Source organism: Dendronephthya gigantea, unplaced genomic scaffold (genome assembly GCF_004324835.1).
Source record: "Dendronephthya gigantea isolate DGI-Jeju-01 unplaced genomic scaffold, DenGig_1.0 000056F, whole genome shotgun sequence".
Taxonomy (NCBI): domain Eukaryota; kingdom Metazoa; phylum Cnidaria; class Anthozoa; order Malacalcyonacea; family Nephtheidae; genus Dendronephthya; species Dendronephthya gigantea.
The window spans coordinates 517,953-536,364 of NW_021163066.1; the positions used below are offsets into that span (position 1 = coordinate 517,953).

Sequence of the window (18,412 nt, forward strand, 5' to 3'; positions counted from 1 at the left end):
GAACTGTCGCAGATGTATTGTCGGTGCTACAAAGCAAGGTAGACAACCACCCTACTAAATCCGTCAACGCATCCATGAACAATAAAACGCCACCTTCGAAATAAGATTTAGTTATAAAATTAAGCATGGAAAAAGTACTTTTATTCTATTTTGGCATAAATTGATACGAAACCAAACCTAATAAGTTTGTGATTGCCATCCATATGCCAGAGAGCTAGAGGTGAGTGAACATTGTATACACGCCTTTGTATTACAGTCATCGCCCGTATGCGTCGTCCAACTGGATCTACACGTTTTAAAGAATCACGAAGCCGCCTTCTCTGCACACAAACTCCGAGAGATCTTAGCTCGCCTTCAATTGTTTTTTCCCCTAAATATACGTTCTGTTATTGCATTAAATTACGAGGTCACACGTTGGCCAACGTGAGATCTCTAAATCTGGGATTTTTACTGTTTTTTAATTTGAAAACGTTTCTTTGCAGAATTTAAATTGGTTTTATGCATGCTTGAATGTTTGCATAAATTACATGCAGGAACAAGTACGCAATTTAGGTTTGCCAAACGTTCTTGCTGATCTCGCGCGTGTCATCATACTTTATGATTAAATGTGCTACGAATATTTTTAAAAACTTAAGCGAAATTACTTTTCACAATTATATCATTCACTTCTGATAAACCCTTTTTTGGATTTGGAATTCGCGCATTTGTATAACTAAAAAACGCCAAACGTCCATGATACAATGGCGGACGAGTTAAGGCGATTCTCCATTACGTCCGCCACGCCCGCGCGGGCGAAGCGCGCTTTGTTTTTCAGACCCGTCACGGTCGCATGGGCAGAATTTCAAAAGCCGCTTCGCCCGCGCGAGTGAGGTGGACGGTAATGGAGAATAGCCTTTAGTCGTTGGTCAAAATTGGCTCCCGCGCTACTGCCTCAGCGTCGGCTCAGGAATTACATGCACACGTAGTCAATAAATTTAACACATTACGCCAACAATATAATGGAATATTTCAACACTAAGCATATATTACCTGATCTAGGAAAATGCCCCACAATTCGTTGTACATAAATATCCAAACATTCGTCATCAATATTGCTATAACGACTTGCATTGGTCATATTATATTCAGCCATTCTGTTCTCGATGGTTCTTAGACTGACGCCTAACATTTCACCCATTTCCCTTTGTGTAAATCCATTGGCTTTCAAGTTGGAACATGTGAAAAATTTGATATAAGTAATGTGATATTTTTCAAAAGTCCTATTTTTGTCGACTTGCCGTCGAAGGCTGCGTCGACACGATGCCGGAAGAATTTGAAAACGCAAGAGTAATCTATTAATCAAATCTTTTCTACGTTTTCATATGGTTTTCAAATTTATCCGGCAAAGCCGTCCTCACGTATCTGTTAGATTGTTCCTTTTTCAAACGCCGAATACGCGTGGACGGAACCCGTAAGCAATCGGGAATTTCGTTTTAGACCAATCACAGTTTTGTTTACATTTTCAGTAACCCAATCAGAATGCATAAATTTTGAATGCATAAATACATAACTTTACATGAAGTGCTAAAAATTTAGGCTTACTGATTGGCTTTACCTAAAAAATGTAAACAAATATGGCGATTAGTTCAAATTCCTCCTTGCTGAATCCGTATATGACCGTAAAAATATTCTCGCGTTTTCAAATTCTTCCAGCATTGCGTGGACTAAGTAGAATTTTCGCAGTTTTCACATCAACACTACAATGTTTTTTACACCGAGTTCGATGGTTTGTTCCAAACACTAAGGAAAATTTGTAATAAGTATAAGTCATCAGTGGTTAACTAAAAATCTATCTTTATATGATGAAATTGCAAACGAGCATTTTTATACTGTCATTGAAAAAATAAAGTAGCATTATTATTTATTACCTTTGAAAAAACATAGTTGCTCTTCTGAAATAAAAAATTTCGGTCTTCCTCTACGAGCGTTCGTTTCTAAAGGAGCTTGGTAAGGACAATGTCTCTCACTCCATTGTGACTCTGATATCAATTGATTTTTTGCTCTATTTAGTTCTTCAACAATACCAATGTCGATAGAATCACAGCGCATTGCTTCTTCAGCCAGAACCCCCAAGCGCCTCATACACATATTACAATTCTCCTGCATATTTTCAGTTAAGAGTGAATCTATTTCTTGCAGACTGTCTCGTATAAGTATAAGAATCTCAACAGCCATTATACCTCTTTGCGGAAGAGCAATATTTCATACGTTTTTCAGCAGTATTTCAAACAATCCTGTAACGAGTAGCCGGGGTGGGTATATATTTAAAAACAATAGCTATTTCAATTATATTATTTCGTTTTCATAGCCAGCTATTCCAGAACTAGTTATCTTAAAATTATACATTTTAAAACCAGCTATAATTTATCAGTATATTTGAAAACTAACTCTTCCAAAACTAGCTATAGCTATTTGAAAATTGGCTATTTTAAAACAAGCTATTTTGAAACACGCTATTTTAAATCTAGCTATTTTGAAACAAGCTATTTTGAAACAAGCTATTTCACTTCTAGCTACTGGAAAACAAGCTATTTCAAAACAAGCTATTTTACAACTAGCTATTTTAAATCTAGCTATTTTGAAACAAGCTATTTTGAAACAAGCTATTTCAAAACAAGCTATTTCACTTCTAACTACTTGAAAACAAGTTATTTTAAAACTAGCTATTTCAAAACAAGCTATTTTACAACTAGCTATTTTAAATCTAGCTATTTTGAAACTAGCTATTTTAGAACTATTGCTATTTTGAAACTAGCTATTTCACTTCTAACTACTTGAAAATAAGCTATCTTAAATCTAGCTATATTTTGAAACTAGCTATTTTTTAAAACTGGCTATTACAATGCAAAACCAGTTGCACAAATTAAGACATGCAAGCAGCTTGAGACTTCTGAAAGCTGTCGCATTCTACAAGTGCTTGAAGCATTTTGCAACTCCCTGTATGATTTTACATTTGTTTGATGAATTCAACACGTGCAAGTTAATATATCAGACACTTAGGTACGCCACTTCAATTTTATGTATGTCGTGTAGCGTCCAAGGATTATCTCATTTCAGATGTTGTTAAATAATTTACGCTTTTGTTGAATCATCGTACACTTTTTAATGCTTTTCACCGTCTTTATGATTTTTGGTGGTAACGGCCGCCCATAACTGGGTAACTGGCCAGTTTTTGACACCCTTTCTCACTAATCAGGAAGGTCAGATGACTCAAATCATTTCACTCACTCATATTTTTCTTAGACTGAGGGGCAAAGGAAGTTATTAATATTATCTTTTTATCAGCGAATGATGAAACTATGATTAATTTGAAAATAATTCGACAGATTTGCAGCATTTCGTTCACGCGTGGGCTTTCTATTGCTACACTCAGTAATCGCTTAGATTCGTAAAACAAATGTTTCTTCTTTGTTTTCTCTCAGTTGACTGAGTTAAGCATGGTTAGATCATGCAGAGGTAGTACATGAATGAGAGCCACCTTATATAAAATGTCGTAATTAAATAACGTGCAACACAGATAGACGTTTTAGTTATCCAAATAATATTTTAGGTTAACGAGTTTTCTTTTAATTTGTAAAAAGATCTATTCCAGGTTGAGTACACAGTTTAGGTTTGACTTCACCGACATGTGTTGAACAGACATGGAATATTGCTTGCTTTGCATGACGTCATTACAGTACACTACATTATAAAAAAGACCACCAATGGAGAACAGTGTAACGGTCCAGTTTTAAACTTCTTCCAGTAGGTAATAGATTAGTCAAAGAACGGACCTCTAGAAAATACGTTTAGACTGTATAAATAAAGTTTAGTTTAGGTTACTTTCTGTAGTAACACTGGATCAATAAGAGACCTTTCTCGACCTCTAGGAAGAATAGTTTAGAACTGATAGAGCTGCCCAGTATAAATAAAGTTAGTTTAGTTTAGGTTTCCTTCTGTAGTAACACTGGATCAATAAGAGATGATCCTTACTGGACCTCTAGGAAGAATAGTTTAGAACTGATAGAGCTGCCCAGTATAAATAAAGTTAGTTTAGTTTAGGTTTCCTCCTGTAGTAACAACTGGATCAATAAGAGATGATCCTTACTGGACCTCTAGGAAGAACAGTTTAGAACTGATAGAGCTGCCCAGTATAAATAAAGTTAGTTTAGTTTAGGTTACTTTCTGTAGTAACCCTATATCAATAAGAGATGATCCTTACTGGACCTCTACACAAAGAGTGACGTCAGTTTCGTGACGCCACACCCTTATAAACCGTCTTCACGCATAAAATGGGTGGAAATTAATCATAACAATTCCCCCACTAAAACGCAATAATACAATCACGCAAATCTCACGAGTTGAAAGTGTTTATAGTATGCGGATACATCCATTATATTGATTCAGTGAGGCTTGTATCTGTACCTCCCTCAAAGCACTTCACTTGACATCCGTCAGATATTGTATAAGTTAAGGCAGGTTTTCGCTCTTAAATTATTTGAATAGCTGCAAAACTATTCATTGTAAGCGCTATATATAAGAAGAATGTAGCCGCATTCACTTAGTATCTGAATGATAGCTTTGTATGAAGTAACGTATATTGTTTCATTGGGGAATAACCAAGCAATAGACAATGAATTAAGGAGCATCTCTAAGACAAGTGATGTATAAGGTAAGCAGATTACAAAATATAATTGGTTATACAAGCGGGCTTATTTCGTATAAAGTACTATTGTTGTCAATGGGTGTTATTGTCTTGTCATTCAACGTGATTTTTGCACGTTTTGACTTATTATCTTATACCTAACTCGACTTATGAACCCTTCAAACAACATAAAACTTGTAAAATTACGATCTGTACATGAGACTATAGAAATAAATAACTTAATTTATAAGATATGAAATTAAATAACTTATAACTTATAAATAACTATAAATGCTCCATGTAAAATGCAGAGAATGACTTTTTGACTATTAATAAGTAACACACAAGTAACTATTGATATGGCTAGTGCTTATGTAAAATCACAGGTAGGAAACGTTTCTTCGAAGTAGAAGTGAAACTGATAAAGTCTTCCTGAGCTTCAGAGATGCCCACACGCGATGTTTAGGTATTGTGTTTCATGCAGTTCAAAATGTAAATTTTTTCATTAAAAATATCAAACAGTTCAACTGCATGCATCAAAATTTATGTACTATTGCACTGAAGCTATATTTAAACTGTTCTCTCGACAAGATTGAGTCCCAGACATATAAAGCAGTAACGAAGAGTCTGGAAAAATCAAAGTTCTGGATAATCTGATATAGAAAAATGGATTAAATTATTACTGAATTCTGTATGCATGAACATCTTGCTGAATCGTATTGCAATCAAAGCTTAGATAAAAAAAGTAACTTGAACATTCCCAGGAACATCATGACGCCCTTTTCGGCGGTGATTGCTACGATCCTTGCAATGTTCCTTTGATCGGCGATTTCAAACAAAGCAGCGCTCATAATTGAACAAATCAGGAAAGGCCTTTAATTCCTTACACGAAGAATGCAGAACTTTAATGAATATTAAGAGTTATCACAGAGCTTAATTTCTTTCTTGAAACGATTAGTTGGGTAAGGAATGCATGATCCCATGAAGTTATTATTCCTCCCGAATTTAATAGCAATACATTACCTCAGATTGATACTTAAATAGTATATAATTGCTACATACATTCACATAAATGTTAGTTATGATCTTTAAACTTTAATTAGTCCTATTAATAGAATAAAATTTTCATACCCCGGTCCGCAAGAGATTCTTTATCTTAAATAAAAAAATATTAGAACATGCAAGAACATAGTTAGGGGACCATACAAGAATCTCTGGCTGGAGTACAATTGTCACTGTCTAGGTGTAAATATTTTTACTTTACAAAACACTGCATCAAACTGTGCATATATGAAAAACAGTATTTTTATATTTAGTGTCTTTAACAGCAAAGTAAGTGCTTGTATTTTATAGTTTGCGTCATTTAGCTTGCAAGAAGGAAATAGATCCTGTCATTAGTGCTCGAAGGTCCTTGTTATAGAACCGCAAAATAAGGTGTATTTCCACTAGACCTCAGCGAAAAACAGTTGAAATCTTAGGAAGATCTACATCTGAATCAAAATTTCACTTTTCTTAAAGTTTCCCAGCGATCGCTGACGATTGTACAAAGAAGCTTATAAACATAATAATGAGATCAATCTTTTTATACATATTGACCGACGATATTTACCCCGTCATGAAATAAATGACGCACACACACACACGGGAACTAATAAAAAAGACCAAGGGATTGATACCTTAATTAAGTAAACGGTTACTTTGTAAATAGACAAATATTTTTAACCCACGGTGTTCCTGCAGAGCTATATAGTCAAAACAAATGCCAAGTGACAAAAATCAATAAAAATAACCAAGCCGACCGCTTAATCACTTTTGAAAGTTAGCGAAGGTTATGATACATATAGTCGTTCAACTTCTCATTCTGGGAAAACCACAAATCATGTATTTATGATAAAGCTCATATAAATATATTGATCTAGAGTTAGCTAATAATTGTTATCTGCTATAGAACATGCAGAGGGGGTTAAGTAAAAGCGAATTCCAAACGCGATTTTTTAATTGAGTAGCAACTAAAACCGAAATTGCACGTTAATCCAGATTATGTGAAGAAAATGGCGGAAGTAGATGTCGCTAGAATGTATGACTTAAAGAGGGACAAGATAAACACGAAATGACGGGAAATTTTAACCAAACAGATAAGAAAACCGCGCGTTTACGTATATCCTTCAAACAACGTCAATTCACCGTTATAGCAATTTCCGACGGCTGACGTTTCTGTATAATGGTATATTGACCTTTTCTCTAATGATGAATTCTTTGCCAGGATTCACCAGGCATCGCTCACGATTACATGCAGTCAATCAAAAAGACGCGTATGTAAATTGTTACATAACTAATCAGTTAATACTGGTTGTCTCCCATGCTCAGTTTCCCACCATTGTTATGCATGGTCAGTATAAAAAATCGGTTAATATATATATAACAACTTATATTGTTCTAACCAATGAAAAATATATTGGTCATAGCTGTGCGTCAGGATACCTTATCTTGTTTTACGAGTAGTTTAAGCTTTTTTCTCATTAATTAATTTTTTATATATACAGTACATCAATGGAGAATAACCACGTCATTGATAAGAATGTCGTCTGTGGTGACGGCACCCCGCATCCACTGAGATACATCCATGCCTGACACAGAACGCCCCTTAACGAAGTTCCTTTGTATATTTCAAGCATGCCTTGCCCAAGAAATGGCATAAAATGTACTGACATCCTGAATATACCCAAGAGAATGTATATAGAGAGAAAAGTACACGTCATATATGATAATATATACATCTATGGATTTAGTTTGTAACCACGTTCAGGTTAACTCTGCAGTTGTATTGACGCAGTTATTTCTCATGTGTGTGTGCAGATTTTCATGATATTTGCTTTGTTGCACAGGCTTTCGAAATGATTTCATTTCCTACAAGCCTCGAGATATAGTGAAAAATGAAATGATATTGAAAAGCAAATATATTATCGTACGTTTAAAAGTGCACGAACCGAGATTAGGAGAAACCTAAAATACTGGGCATGAATTTTGCTTCTACAATGTTCACTGCGCATGCCCTGATACTATATATGGATCACAAATATAGTACATCGTTGCAATAAAAATAGTCGCATTAGTGACTGCGTAAGATTGACGGAATATGGTTTACTTAAAAAGGTGGATAAGATGATTGCGAAATTTGAGTATTATAATTACCACGTGAAATGAAATCAATGCAGATCATTTATCACGACAGTGAAAGAAATGGAACAAGGCACAGCATGATCACACGAGATCTTTTCAATTTAATTAAGCAGTGATATTGTACTCCTTTAGATTATCTATTGTATTCACTATAGCAGTAAGATCTATTAAAATGACAAGCAGTAGGACATGGTTAGTGATATGATCTTCCATTACCAAATATAGTGCGTAATGATACTCAAACCGTATTCAACTATATATTCACTCGCAGTCAGCATAAATACCAAAAACGTTTCTACTATGATACATGGTACGTCAGGAATTTAGAGTAGTAAGTATGTCGTATACACTACATGGCCAGACATTCTCTCTACCTGTCTTGACGTTAATGAAAAATCAATCGAGGGCCATTGATCTATTAATTAAAAGACCGCAATGCTCTACACTTATGAGTAATGCTAAGCTTATATCTCTTTATGAGAATTAGTTAAAAATAATTAGAAACTCCCTCCATATAAGAGAGAAGTAATAAAAAGTTCTATTCACATTCTATAGACTATATCCTGAACAATTCACTTTTGTAATGTTAATCATAGCGTTAGCATTTCGCTGGCCTAATAACATTTTAGTGAAGTAGATACGTAGTTTTATCTCGTTTAAATTTAATATTTTAGTAAAGGGAAACCAATTTCGCTTATTTAATTATAATTTATCAAGATATGGGTGGGTATTTGATCTAAAAAAGGACGATCTTACTATAGCAGGGGATCTGGTCTCAGACGTGGTCAAAATGTTCTGCATGTGTTTTCAAAAGCAAAACAATATTGTCTACACGAAGTTATTTTAAAATGTTTTTATGAATTAGCACTTAATTTGAATGTGATCTATCGTTTTATGTGAAGTGCATGTTCTGCAAGCTAACCGTTCAAATCTCAGAAGTGGCCAATCAAACTTGAAAAATTACATTTTCTCTGTGCGTGTCTTTTTGCTAAAGTACATCAAGGTTGGTTTAAGAATTTTGAATTGATATGTGGTGAAATAATTTATTGATCATCGTTGATCTGCGTGTGGCTAATCTCAAGTAAGCTGTCAAATTATTACATTACTGAATACAATAAATGTGTTAAGGAAACCAGCCAATTAAAATTGTGGATCAAACGCAGCCATTCAAAGTGTGGTTACACGAATGTTTAAGATCTGCTTGGAAAAGAAATAATTTAATACGTTTTAAATAGAGCGATTACATCACTTGATTTAGATCATTATGGAGAAGTGTGTTTTACCCCTTGCAAAAAAATATTGGCCTCAGCAGAAAGAAATTTTTGCACTATACACAGATGTTAACTGATGAACACACGATAGCTTGCATTTTTAATGAGCATTTGTTACCCCACCAGGTGCATTGACACACACAAATGTTGATAAACCAAATATATTTATGAAATGTGGTCAATATTAAATGAATGCTAATAAAAGTAGAAGAGTCAAACCAACCGTCTGTGATAAATCTCGAACACAGGAAATTGATCGAAAACAAGCAGTATAATTATACGATTCACCTCAAGTACAGGGGGACAGCCAGGGTAATACGATTCGTTTTGCATATATTTCGATGAATACTATGAAAAAAGGACAAGTTTACCTAATTAGGAATTTGGAAATTATATTCAAACATACATAAAATGTTTCATTCAAAATAGACGAGTAGTTAGACTCATTTTTAAAAAGCTTCGGGTTTTTTCTACCAAACCTTTAAACTTTTACAGGGGCTAAGCTAATCTTTTTAAAGAATAATGATGTGCAACTGTAGGGACGTTATATGGCTGCAACCGTATCTAGGTATTTTCTTTTCAAATTTTTAACATGAAAGGAACGAAGTTTAAAAGTTATCTGGAATGTAAAGTATTATTTAAAAAGTTATTATATTCAGGCACTTAACCAAGGTACTATTTAACCCACTGTGTGCTCCAATTATGTGTTCATCCAAGCATTTTGCTGTTAGTTCAGTTTTCCTAAGCGAGGGAGCGTTACTTCGTGACACGAATCCATCCAAAGCACATTTTGAACACATGAAAAACATTGAATTGAACACTCTCGATTATTCTCATCTCACACGGAAAAAGGTCCTTCTGACATCTTTTTAGATTCGTTGTTCTAATTGATGATTATTAGAACAAAGAATCAGCCATTTAGAAGCTAATGTCATCATTAAGCATTTCCTGTGTTCTTAAAGACGTTTAGAGTAGGTCACATCTGACTGGTTGATTTGACAAGTCACTTAAGATTAAGGACAGATTGATCAGTTTTGCTAAGCAACAATGATGGTGCTTGAGTTTTCAAAGTAGTGGAACAAGATTGAACACAAACAAGTGTCTTTAAATCATTAAAATTTTCAACGACAAATGGGTGCAGGAAACCCGACCATCGGGGAGGTCTCTGAGGGAGGAAACTATTTGAAGAATGCTTACGTCTTAGTTTTGTGGTAAAAATACATTTAACGAGAACCGATAAAACACCTTTTCTTATACTCCAAAGTCCGATACAATGAAGAAATCGAATCAGGTAATACAACAGTTGACAACCAAGTACTGTATGAACTGTATCATTTAACTACATCTTTTTAAATGATCAAATAATTGTCGTTCTCTATATCAACGTACATGACACTCAGTACTATATGTATGCAAGTACAAACGATTATTTTTTAGAAGATTTTGGAGAAATGAGTTGAGAAACCCTTAAAAGCCAAAGATGTTCTGGTTCATGGGTGCCAGATTCTATTGAGATCAGCGAGCTCGATGTCACAGCGGCGGTAAAGTCGCCACAAAAAAAGGGCGGGGAAACGTGGTTGATGACTCATTACAACAAATTACTGCAAAGAAAAATGCTATATTACATTGCAATTAGGAAAACAAAATAGCTTAAAGTATTCTTTGTCTACAGAACACGAGACGAGCTTTGCGTTAAAGAAAATGTCTATTCTAGTTATCTAGTACAATCTATCGGGAATGTTTTAAAGTTCTATTGATCTATTACTGCAAAGGTAATAAGATGATTAATGGATAATCCTTGAGGTTTATATGAAAAATATGCGATGTTGTAAAAGACGATTTAAAAGCGTCTCACGAGACGTTGGCCGCTTATGAAGGGGTTTATTTATCGTAGCCAAGGAGGACCCACGCATTCAAAACTATAATTAAATATATCCTTACAGCAGTAGCTACAACCAAAAATATTGCTATACATAGCCTCACAAGATAGTGGCATCAAGGGCCATATATATACGATCGATGGGTAATATGGGATTACACTGAAATATCTAGCATTCCGGTTGCCCAAAATCCTCGGGTAAATACCCTTAGCAATTTCTAATGTTTTGCAGGTTACCACTCGCAATCGATCGTGTAAACAAGAATGTGTCGGCTAGTTGTTTTTTCTCATAATAGTTGTCTTTGATTCTTCGCATTAACATCGTACACAAGAGACTAAAATAACCGAGTGCTATCTATGGGTCTGACTATGTACAAGAAAATTTCCAACCAGGGAATTTTAGCGAATCGTTTAATTTCTTCAAAGCACAGCAGTAAATGTTGATTGATGTAGTAATAGTCTAAATAGCTAGTGAAATATATGTGTTTAAGCTTGTATAATCGGAGAAATTATATACCTCATGCATCAAACAGATATTATAGTTAAATACCACAGAGCAATGCATGGACAGCTATATTTAAATTAATCCTTCTGTATGAAATATAAGTTTATTTGCAAGTTACTACGTGGCATTCGTTAACCGTTTGTTATATATTATTGCGGTTTATCTCTCGGGAGATATTGCGTTAAGCAGATAAATCGGTGATTTTTCATGTTCATGTGCTATTATATGCTTCTGTCATGTTCATGTATTAGATAAAATTGGATTAAAAGACATCATAACAGCTAAAATACACGGAAATTTTGACTACAATGTTTTAAACATGATTGACGTGTAAAAATTAGCAAACTATATGTAAACAGCATTAACGGTTTGCTAAATTCTGCTGGGTACATTCCCACATACAAGGAGGGCAATTTGTCCATACATTTTTAGGATAGAGATCACGGACTGCTTTAGGGGAGGTTAAGATGTGTAGCATTGCGAGGGTTAGGGAAATAATACAATACTTAATAACATGGCGTACCCCAGGGTGCCATGTTGGGCTCACCAGGTGTTCTTCTTCAGCATGCAAACAAGGGCAGAACCAGTGTTTTTAGTGTAAATTAAGGAAAAGGGCTCATGCTAAGAGGCTTATTGGGGCCCTAACAAGACAATAGCGTGAAAATAAATCATTAATATTATATTATTGACCGCACTGCATGTCGACCTACAAGGCAAGCGTAATTATTCGAACTCCAAGGGTTCTTAGCAAATTGTTTCGAATCACACCGTCACACCGTATATAACAAAAGACGAATATAGATTTGACACTCAGTGTTAAGACGAATTCTCGAGGAGAGGACGCGTTAGCCGGCCGTTAGGAGAAATCTGAAGGTGAATAAAGAAATGTACTCAGAATTCACATATATATCTTTCACAACTGATGTACAGTATCTTACATCAAGAGAAACAGCTAGATTGGTTGACAAAAATTTCTTAATTTAGGCTGTAGCGGGTAGTTTCCATTGGCAATATTGAGATAAATAACAAACGCAAAAAACCGCAACGTTTGACTTTTATAATTATAAAAATATAGCGGAATTAGACTTAAAGATGAGATTAAATACATGGTAGTATTTCTGGTTCTGCTCTTTGCTATGATAGTTCTATCAATTCTTCCTACATTTTCTTCTTTGCTGAAGTATATTTATCTTGAATATATTTTAGAGGTATAAGAAACGGCGTTAAAAGCTGAAAGAGGAGATAACAGGAACAAGCGACGGTCAAGGGTAAGGGTTTTTTCTTTGTGTAAGACATTACTTTCGTTTCAACATGTTAGTCCGGATGTCAATACCTGTGCATATATGCATGTGTGTGTGTGATGGATGACACAAGTGAGGATCAAAGATGGTAATTTTTCGCTGTCTACGTGATGAACCAATGAATCTACAGTTCGAGTTTAATCTTAATAATGAGTCTCGAATCAGATATACGATCTCTTGTGGCGTACAATCTTACATAATAATCCCCAATAGTATTTCACGTTTTTACAAGCGGACCATCTAAGCAGGAAAAACAAAACAGGATTAGTTAAATATTTTCACGAGATTTTCGAAGTTATTGAAGTGCCAAGGCCGTGAAAGTCTCGTATATTTTGGCCATTCCGCGTTTCACAGGTGTCAGGAATGCACGCAGATTTGCATGAAATGCTCCTGTGCACAACTGTAGAAAACGTCAAAATTTCCCCATGACCAAAGCGGAAAATACGGCTGTATGTACTGAACGAAAAAGTCCTAAGATGATATTCTGTATGAAATATAGGACGAGTCAGACCGAGATTGTGGCTAATAGATTTAATCGCAAGACCTGCTAAACCAATTTTACGCATCCCTACTCCCTTTGTCTCGTAGTTAAAATCAAAATTGCGATGCATAATGAAACACTGATATTGAACATCGTGTGTGTGTGTGTGTGTTGACTTTACAGTATTTAAGCCTATTACGGCGTTCACTGACCCTCATTTCAAGCGACTTTGTAATATGGCGGATATCTGGTCTATAACTAAATGCTTATCCGTAGAATAAACAATGAATTAGGAGTGAGGGCGGGAATTAATCGGTGGCATTGGAAACCTTCAAATTGTTTGCATATATAATTATCCATTATATAAGGATAAAAAACGTCCGTATATAGTTGCCGTGATCACGGCGATCACGGCATTTGGCGAATGCTTATTTGCATGTGCGAAAATAAGACCTTTTTGTTGAGGATACATACATAGGTTATTTATTTAAGTGGAGAGGACAATGCCCCATCAGAATTTCAACAAGAGAAGTTTAGCAGTTTTACGGAAGGAACTTTTAACTAGCACATGCAGCATGGATGATGAAGACCACGCACGCGCGTGCATGAAATGTCATTCTTTGTTGAAGAGCAAGTTCCCAAGAAACATCTGACCTCCGTCGGTTGATGGAGTTTAAGTTTAGCAAATTATTATAACGCGGTGTAAACGCTCCAATTAAGTTGATGAAATGATGTTTAGACATTCTAAGGCTTCTTAATACCACAGATGTGTTCAACATGACAACATTTATATTGATGTCATTTACAGAACATTTATAGTTTCAATATTATTGTTGCCACCTTGTATCACAATTATCGGGTTGTTTTTCATTCTGATTATGCCTGCTTAGCCTTTTCTATATGCCTCTTCCGACCGCGTTCTCCCCCACTGACAAAATTGCTCAGCATTCTATCCGTTGTAAAATAAGAGTGACAGAAAAAGGTCGTACATTGTTGTGGAGATATAATTCGTTTTCTATCATAGCTTTGAAACAACCCACTTTTTCCGGTCAAGGATTATCGCATCAAAATAAAATTCGTCTGTCATTTAAGATGAAATTTAACATAGCTACATATAGATATAAAATGACGCCTTGCAGAGATATATATCATTTTGAAATTGAAGATAAAGTCTAAATTCTTTCAATATATCCATGTAGTGGTTTTAGATGAACAGTCAATAAGATTAGAGAGAAACGTTAACATCTTTGCGAGAATAATATCTTATCCAACCTAGAAATTTACTCTATCTATATAAGCATCTTGGACTGTAGTCTATTTTATCATTTATATCTATATTGGCCTACGGAAATTATCTTTATAAATTGCTTTTCAAAGACAAACTATATAATCTCATAAGTAATACCTATATTAATCCTATTTTAGCCAATATCAATGTATTTCTTTTCCAGCCAAACAATGCAATATACATAAGCGTATGAAGTTTTTGAGATATTTTAAGATGATTTATAACCATTATCCCTTGAAATAAATTATTTTGCTTTCAGGAAACGGGTCTCTTTAACCACATGAAAGACGTATTTTTTCGGAACATTATTTATTTTACCCAATATTTATATTCACTGTGTCAACAAAATCGCGTCTTTGTTTGGTTTTGTGTTAAATAGGTCTGCCTTTTCAAAGTACATATTTATTTTTGTCTGTGTAGGTTGAAAAAATACCGCAGAAATGCTATCTTGGTTGATAGCTTAAGAATTACAAAATACAATAACGTGTACTTGTTCAGACTTGCTATACCGCGGGTTACAATATCAAAAGTAAAGATGTAGTTTAGCTATTACATATATTAAGAAACGGTTTCCCTATTTGTTGGCAATTGAAATTGAAACGATATATTTGTTTCAAAATAGTTAATAAATAAATTACATCATTATCTGATTCGTATTTTGAAATGTTATCACTCTTGAACATTGCATGCTGATGACTTTTTCAAAACGATCAGATTATGTCCATATAATTTTGTCTCATGACGAATTAGAATAATACAATCCCGCCATATCGCATTTACTTAAACCATTGCGTCGAGTGTGAAAACAAATTTCGAGTTTATTAGATCGGCACGTAAATGAAATGCAGCGAAATCATTATATCGCTTAAAAATGCAGCCGTAGACTTTCCGCTTATGGTAAACTATTAATAGCGTTTGATATTACCAGCAGTGTGAACGGAGGACGTTTAAAATGCGAAATCTATTGAAGCACAGCATTTTGAAAACAAAAAATTCAACACCCCACAAAGCGAGTATAATGGGGGAAAGAAGCGAACCAATCAACGTCAAGCAGTACTGCGCAACATCTCGATGGGGGAAAACGTATAGAATTGCATAAAATTTTAAGCGTATTCCGTGTGCGCTGATTGGCTGGGCTAGTTTGTTTATAGACTATAGCCTGTAGATCCAAGCTCGACATACTGTGATCCAATCACACAAAGCCCATAAATTTGGCTGGCTGATATGTCTCTAGCAGATGGATTGTATGACAGATGGAGAGCTTAAGCACTAGGGGGCTGATTCTCCTACCTTAAAGCAAACTAAACCGATATATAATCTGTCATTTTATAGTTACCCGAGCTGTAAGTCAGAGCTGGTTGAAGTCCATCGTATCGTACGTTGTTACTGCCGCATCGTGTTGAAGTGTGGGGGAACTATCGCGTTATCGCGTGAGATCAAAATCACGTTAAAGTAGGCGGGTACAATCGGACAAGGAGTTTTGGTTAATTGGGAAGCTGTCATTTCTCTGATTGATAGCCATATTCATTCATTTTCAAGGCTATTTTCGCATCAAACATCGCGTTCACAAAGGTCGAGAACACGTCGTCTCGACTGCGTAGCATGGTTCGTAGTCTGCAACCCGACACAACATGTTTAATGTGTCGAATGCTTCACTGATATGCAATGCGAGACACTTTATTGCTACACATTTTGTACCTGTTGAAGAACAAGAATAGCTGGATTCAAGTTTACTATACCAGTGAATTATGGTTAACAGCCTTATTAGGAGGAATATAATCCAACTACATTTATACGTGTGTTTTGTATTTATATTACTTTTGTATTCGGACAGTATTCGTGGCTTGAGCCTCATGAGCAAAGGTAATGATCGTTGTCAAAAATGTATTGAACAAAACCGTCAGTTGGCAACAATACTTGAACGAAAAGAGATCGAGAATGTCAAACAATCGTGTGTGTACGTCAAGGAGTTTCTACGTTGTGCAGAACCGCTGGAATCGACATGTCGATTAAACCTAAACTTTCAAGGCGCTCTAACTCTTATGCGCTCGTTCAAGGAGAGGAACAAGTGTGCCAGTATGAATATAACGGTGAACGAAGCTTTCAGAATCATAGACGAAGCGAGAAGAGCGAAACACAATACGGGGAAAAATAAGAAACAATGCCGAAGACCTACTTTTAAACCGGTCTATAAAATATGTGGTTTGTTTGGCGACCCGCATTTAAGAACCTTCTCAGACAAAAGACATACATGCTCCGTTCCTGGCGCTTGGCCGCTATTCGCTAATAGATATTTAACGGTTCAGGTCACGAATATACCTTTGGAGAACAGTTCCAGAGCGACGGCTACGAGTAAGGTAGGATTAACGTTAACTTCTATCGTTTTAATCGTCATTCAACTGAGATAAATGGATTTGCATTCAAGTCATTCGACTGGCATTGTAGCAAATATAGGATTACAGTAACAATATTTTGTGTTTTAATTACGTATATATACACCTCAAACGGCTTTGACATATGGGGAAATATCGTGCATGAAATGACAGAAACGAAGTTTGCATGACTTAGCTCCAAACCGATTTAAATAATTGCTGGTGATAACCAAAACATCGGTTATCGTTCGAACCCTAATGTAACAAATATACGATTAAAGTAACAAATATTCATGGTTCTAATTGAGCGCTCTGAATAGGATCGGTTAATAATAAAGAAGGCTAAATATTCTAAGGTAAATGCAAGCGCTAAATATTTACATTCAATATATGCCTGCCACACACGGTTTTATCTTCGCTTTGGGAGAGATGAAAATATCTTGAATATATTATGGCGAGCTTGGCGGGTGACAAGTTGCGAAGCCGACAATCTGCCATCTGATTTAAAATATCTGTGTGGTTTGGTACGGTGAAGTCCAAGATCTCATTGTGTTTCGTTTGTTTACAGTTTTATCTGATGTGCAATTAGAATGATTATCGGCCTAATCTGCCTGATTAAATACCCTCTTTTATTCCTGCCTCTTCATTGTATTTGAAAGTGAAGGATTTTGCTTAGGTATTCATTGCATGTCATTGTTCCCCACACGCAGCTTGGTTCCTAGCTTATCACAGACGCGATCTGCGCGATATCTCCTCGTATACTCCACTACTACTCATGACACGCGCGGAGTGCCCGTAGAAGGCTACAAATAATATATTAGCAGATGAATACAAAGCCAATACTCGTGTTTGCTTTATTGTTTCTCAAAATCTTCAGGCTGACGGCATGTGTGAAGCGAAGCCGATATTAGCGGAACCCTCCTGTTTCATTTTACGATTAGAAATTGCCTAAATATACCCTTTCAATTGATCCTAATCGCGCAAATTGTTGGATATTACAGCGATTTGAAACTAACGTGTTGTTTTCTTAACTCCACAACCGCCATTTTCACAACGCACGTCAAAAACTCCATCACGACTCGGCCTTGCGCTGCAACATATTTATTTTATCCGAATCGCGAAACAACACGGAAAGCAAATATTAATAACATGGCTCATCAGATATGCAGCGTCGGGCCATTACTTGTATTTCAAACTTCAAACATGCTCTTATGTAACAACAACTGTCAAAAGCATGTGAAATTGCATGTGGGACGCGGATGCAAATTTTAATAAAAATACACCTCAGAGTAAACATAAAGCTGTTGCATCTTGCTAAGGGCATCACGCAAGTGATATGCAGGATATACATGTTTTCCCACTTGATGTTTAGTACGTTATAATATTGGACGTACACCAAATTACAGAAAAGATCAACATCGTATAACTAGCTGATAAGTCGAGACCCGAGGGCATCATTGTTTTGCATACGT

General features: G+C 35.6%; 2 protein-coding genes across 5 annotated transcripts in view; one reads left to right on the plus strand and one right to left on the minus strand.

Annotated features, from left to right (window-relative positions):
* Positions 1-18,412, plus strand: part of LOC114529370 (RGM domain family member B-like) — a 29,913-nt gene that overhangs the window by 8,329 nt on the left and 3,172 nt on the right. The window contains exons 1-3 of one of the 4 annotated variants that reach the window (XM_028551153.1): positions 4,576-4,690; positions 12,705-12,766; positions 15,901-16,925. In XM_028551153.1, the coding sequence (XP_028406954.1) occupies positions 16,317-16,925 (609 nt within the window). In that variant the 5' untranslated portion in view covers positions 4,576-4,690; positions 12,705-12,766; positions 15,901-16,316. Of the gene's footprint in view, positions 1-4,575; positions 4,691-10,386; positions 10,406-12,318; positions 12,372-12,704; positions 12,767-15,900; positions 16,926-18,412 lie in introns of those variants that run through there. The other 3 variants (XM_028551154.1, XM_028551151.1, XM_028551152.1) reach the window with 3 other exon arrangements.
* LOC114529291 lies at positions 27-3,179 on the minus strand. The gene is made up of 4 exons (XM_028551048.1): positions 1,908-3,179; positions 1,030-1,200; positions 178-370; positions 27-93 (listed from the first exon to the last, which is right to left on the minus strand). Exons 1-4 carry the CDS (start codon positions 2,212-2,214, stop codon positions 27-29), a joined length of 738 nt encoding a protein of 245 aa, XP_028406849.1. The 5' UTR covers positions 2,215-3,179.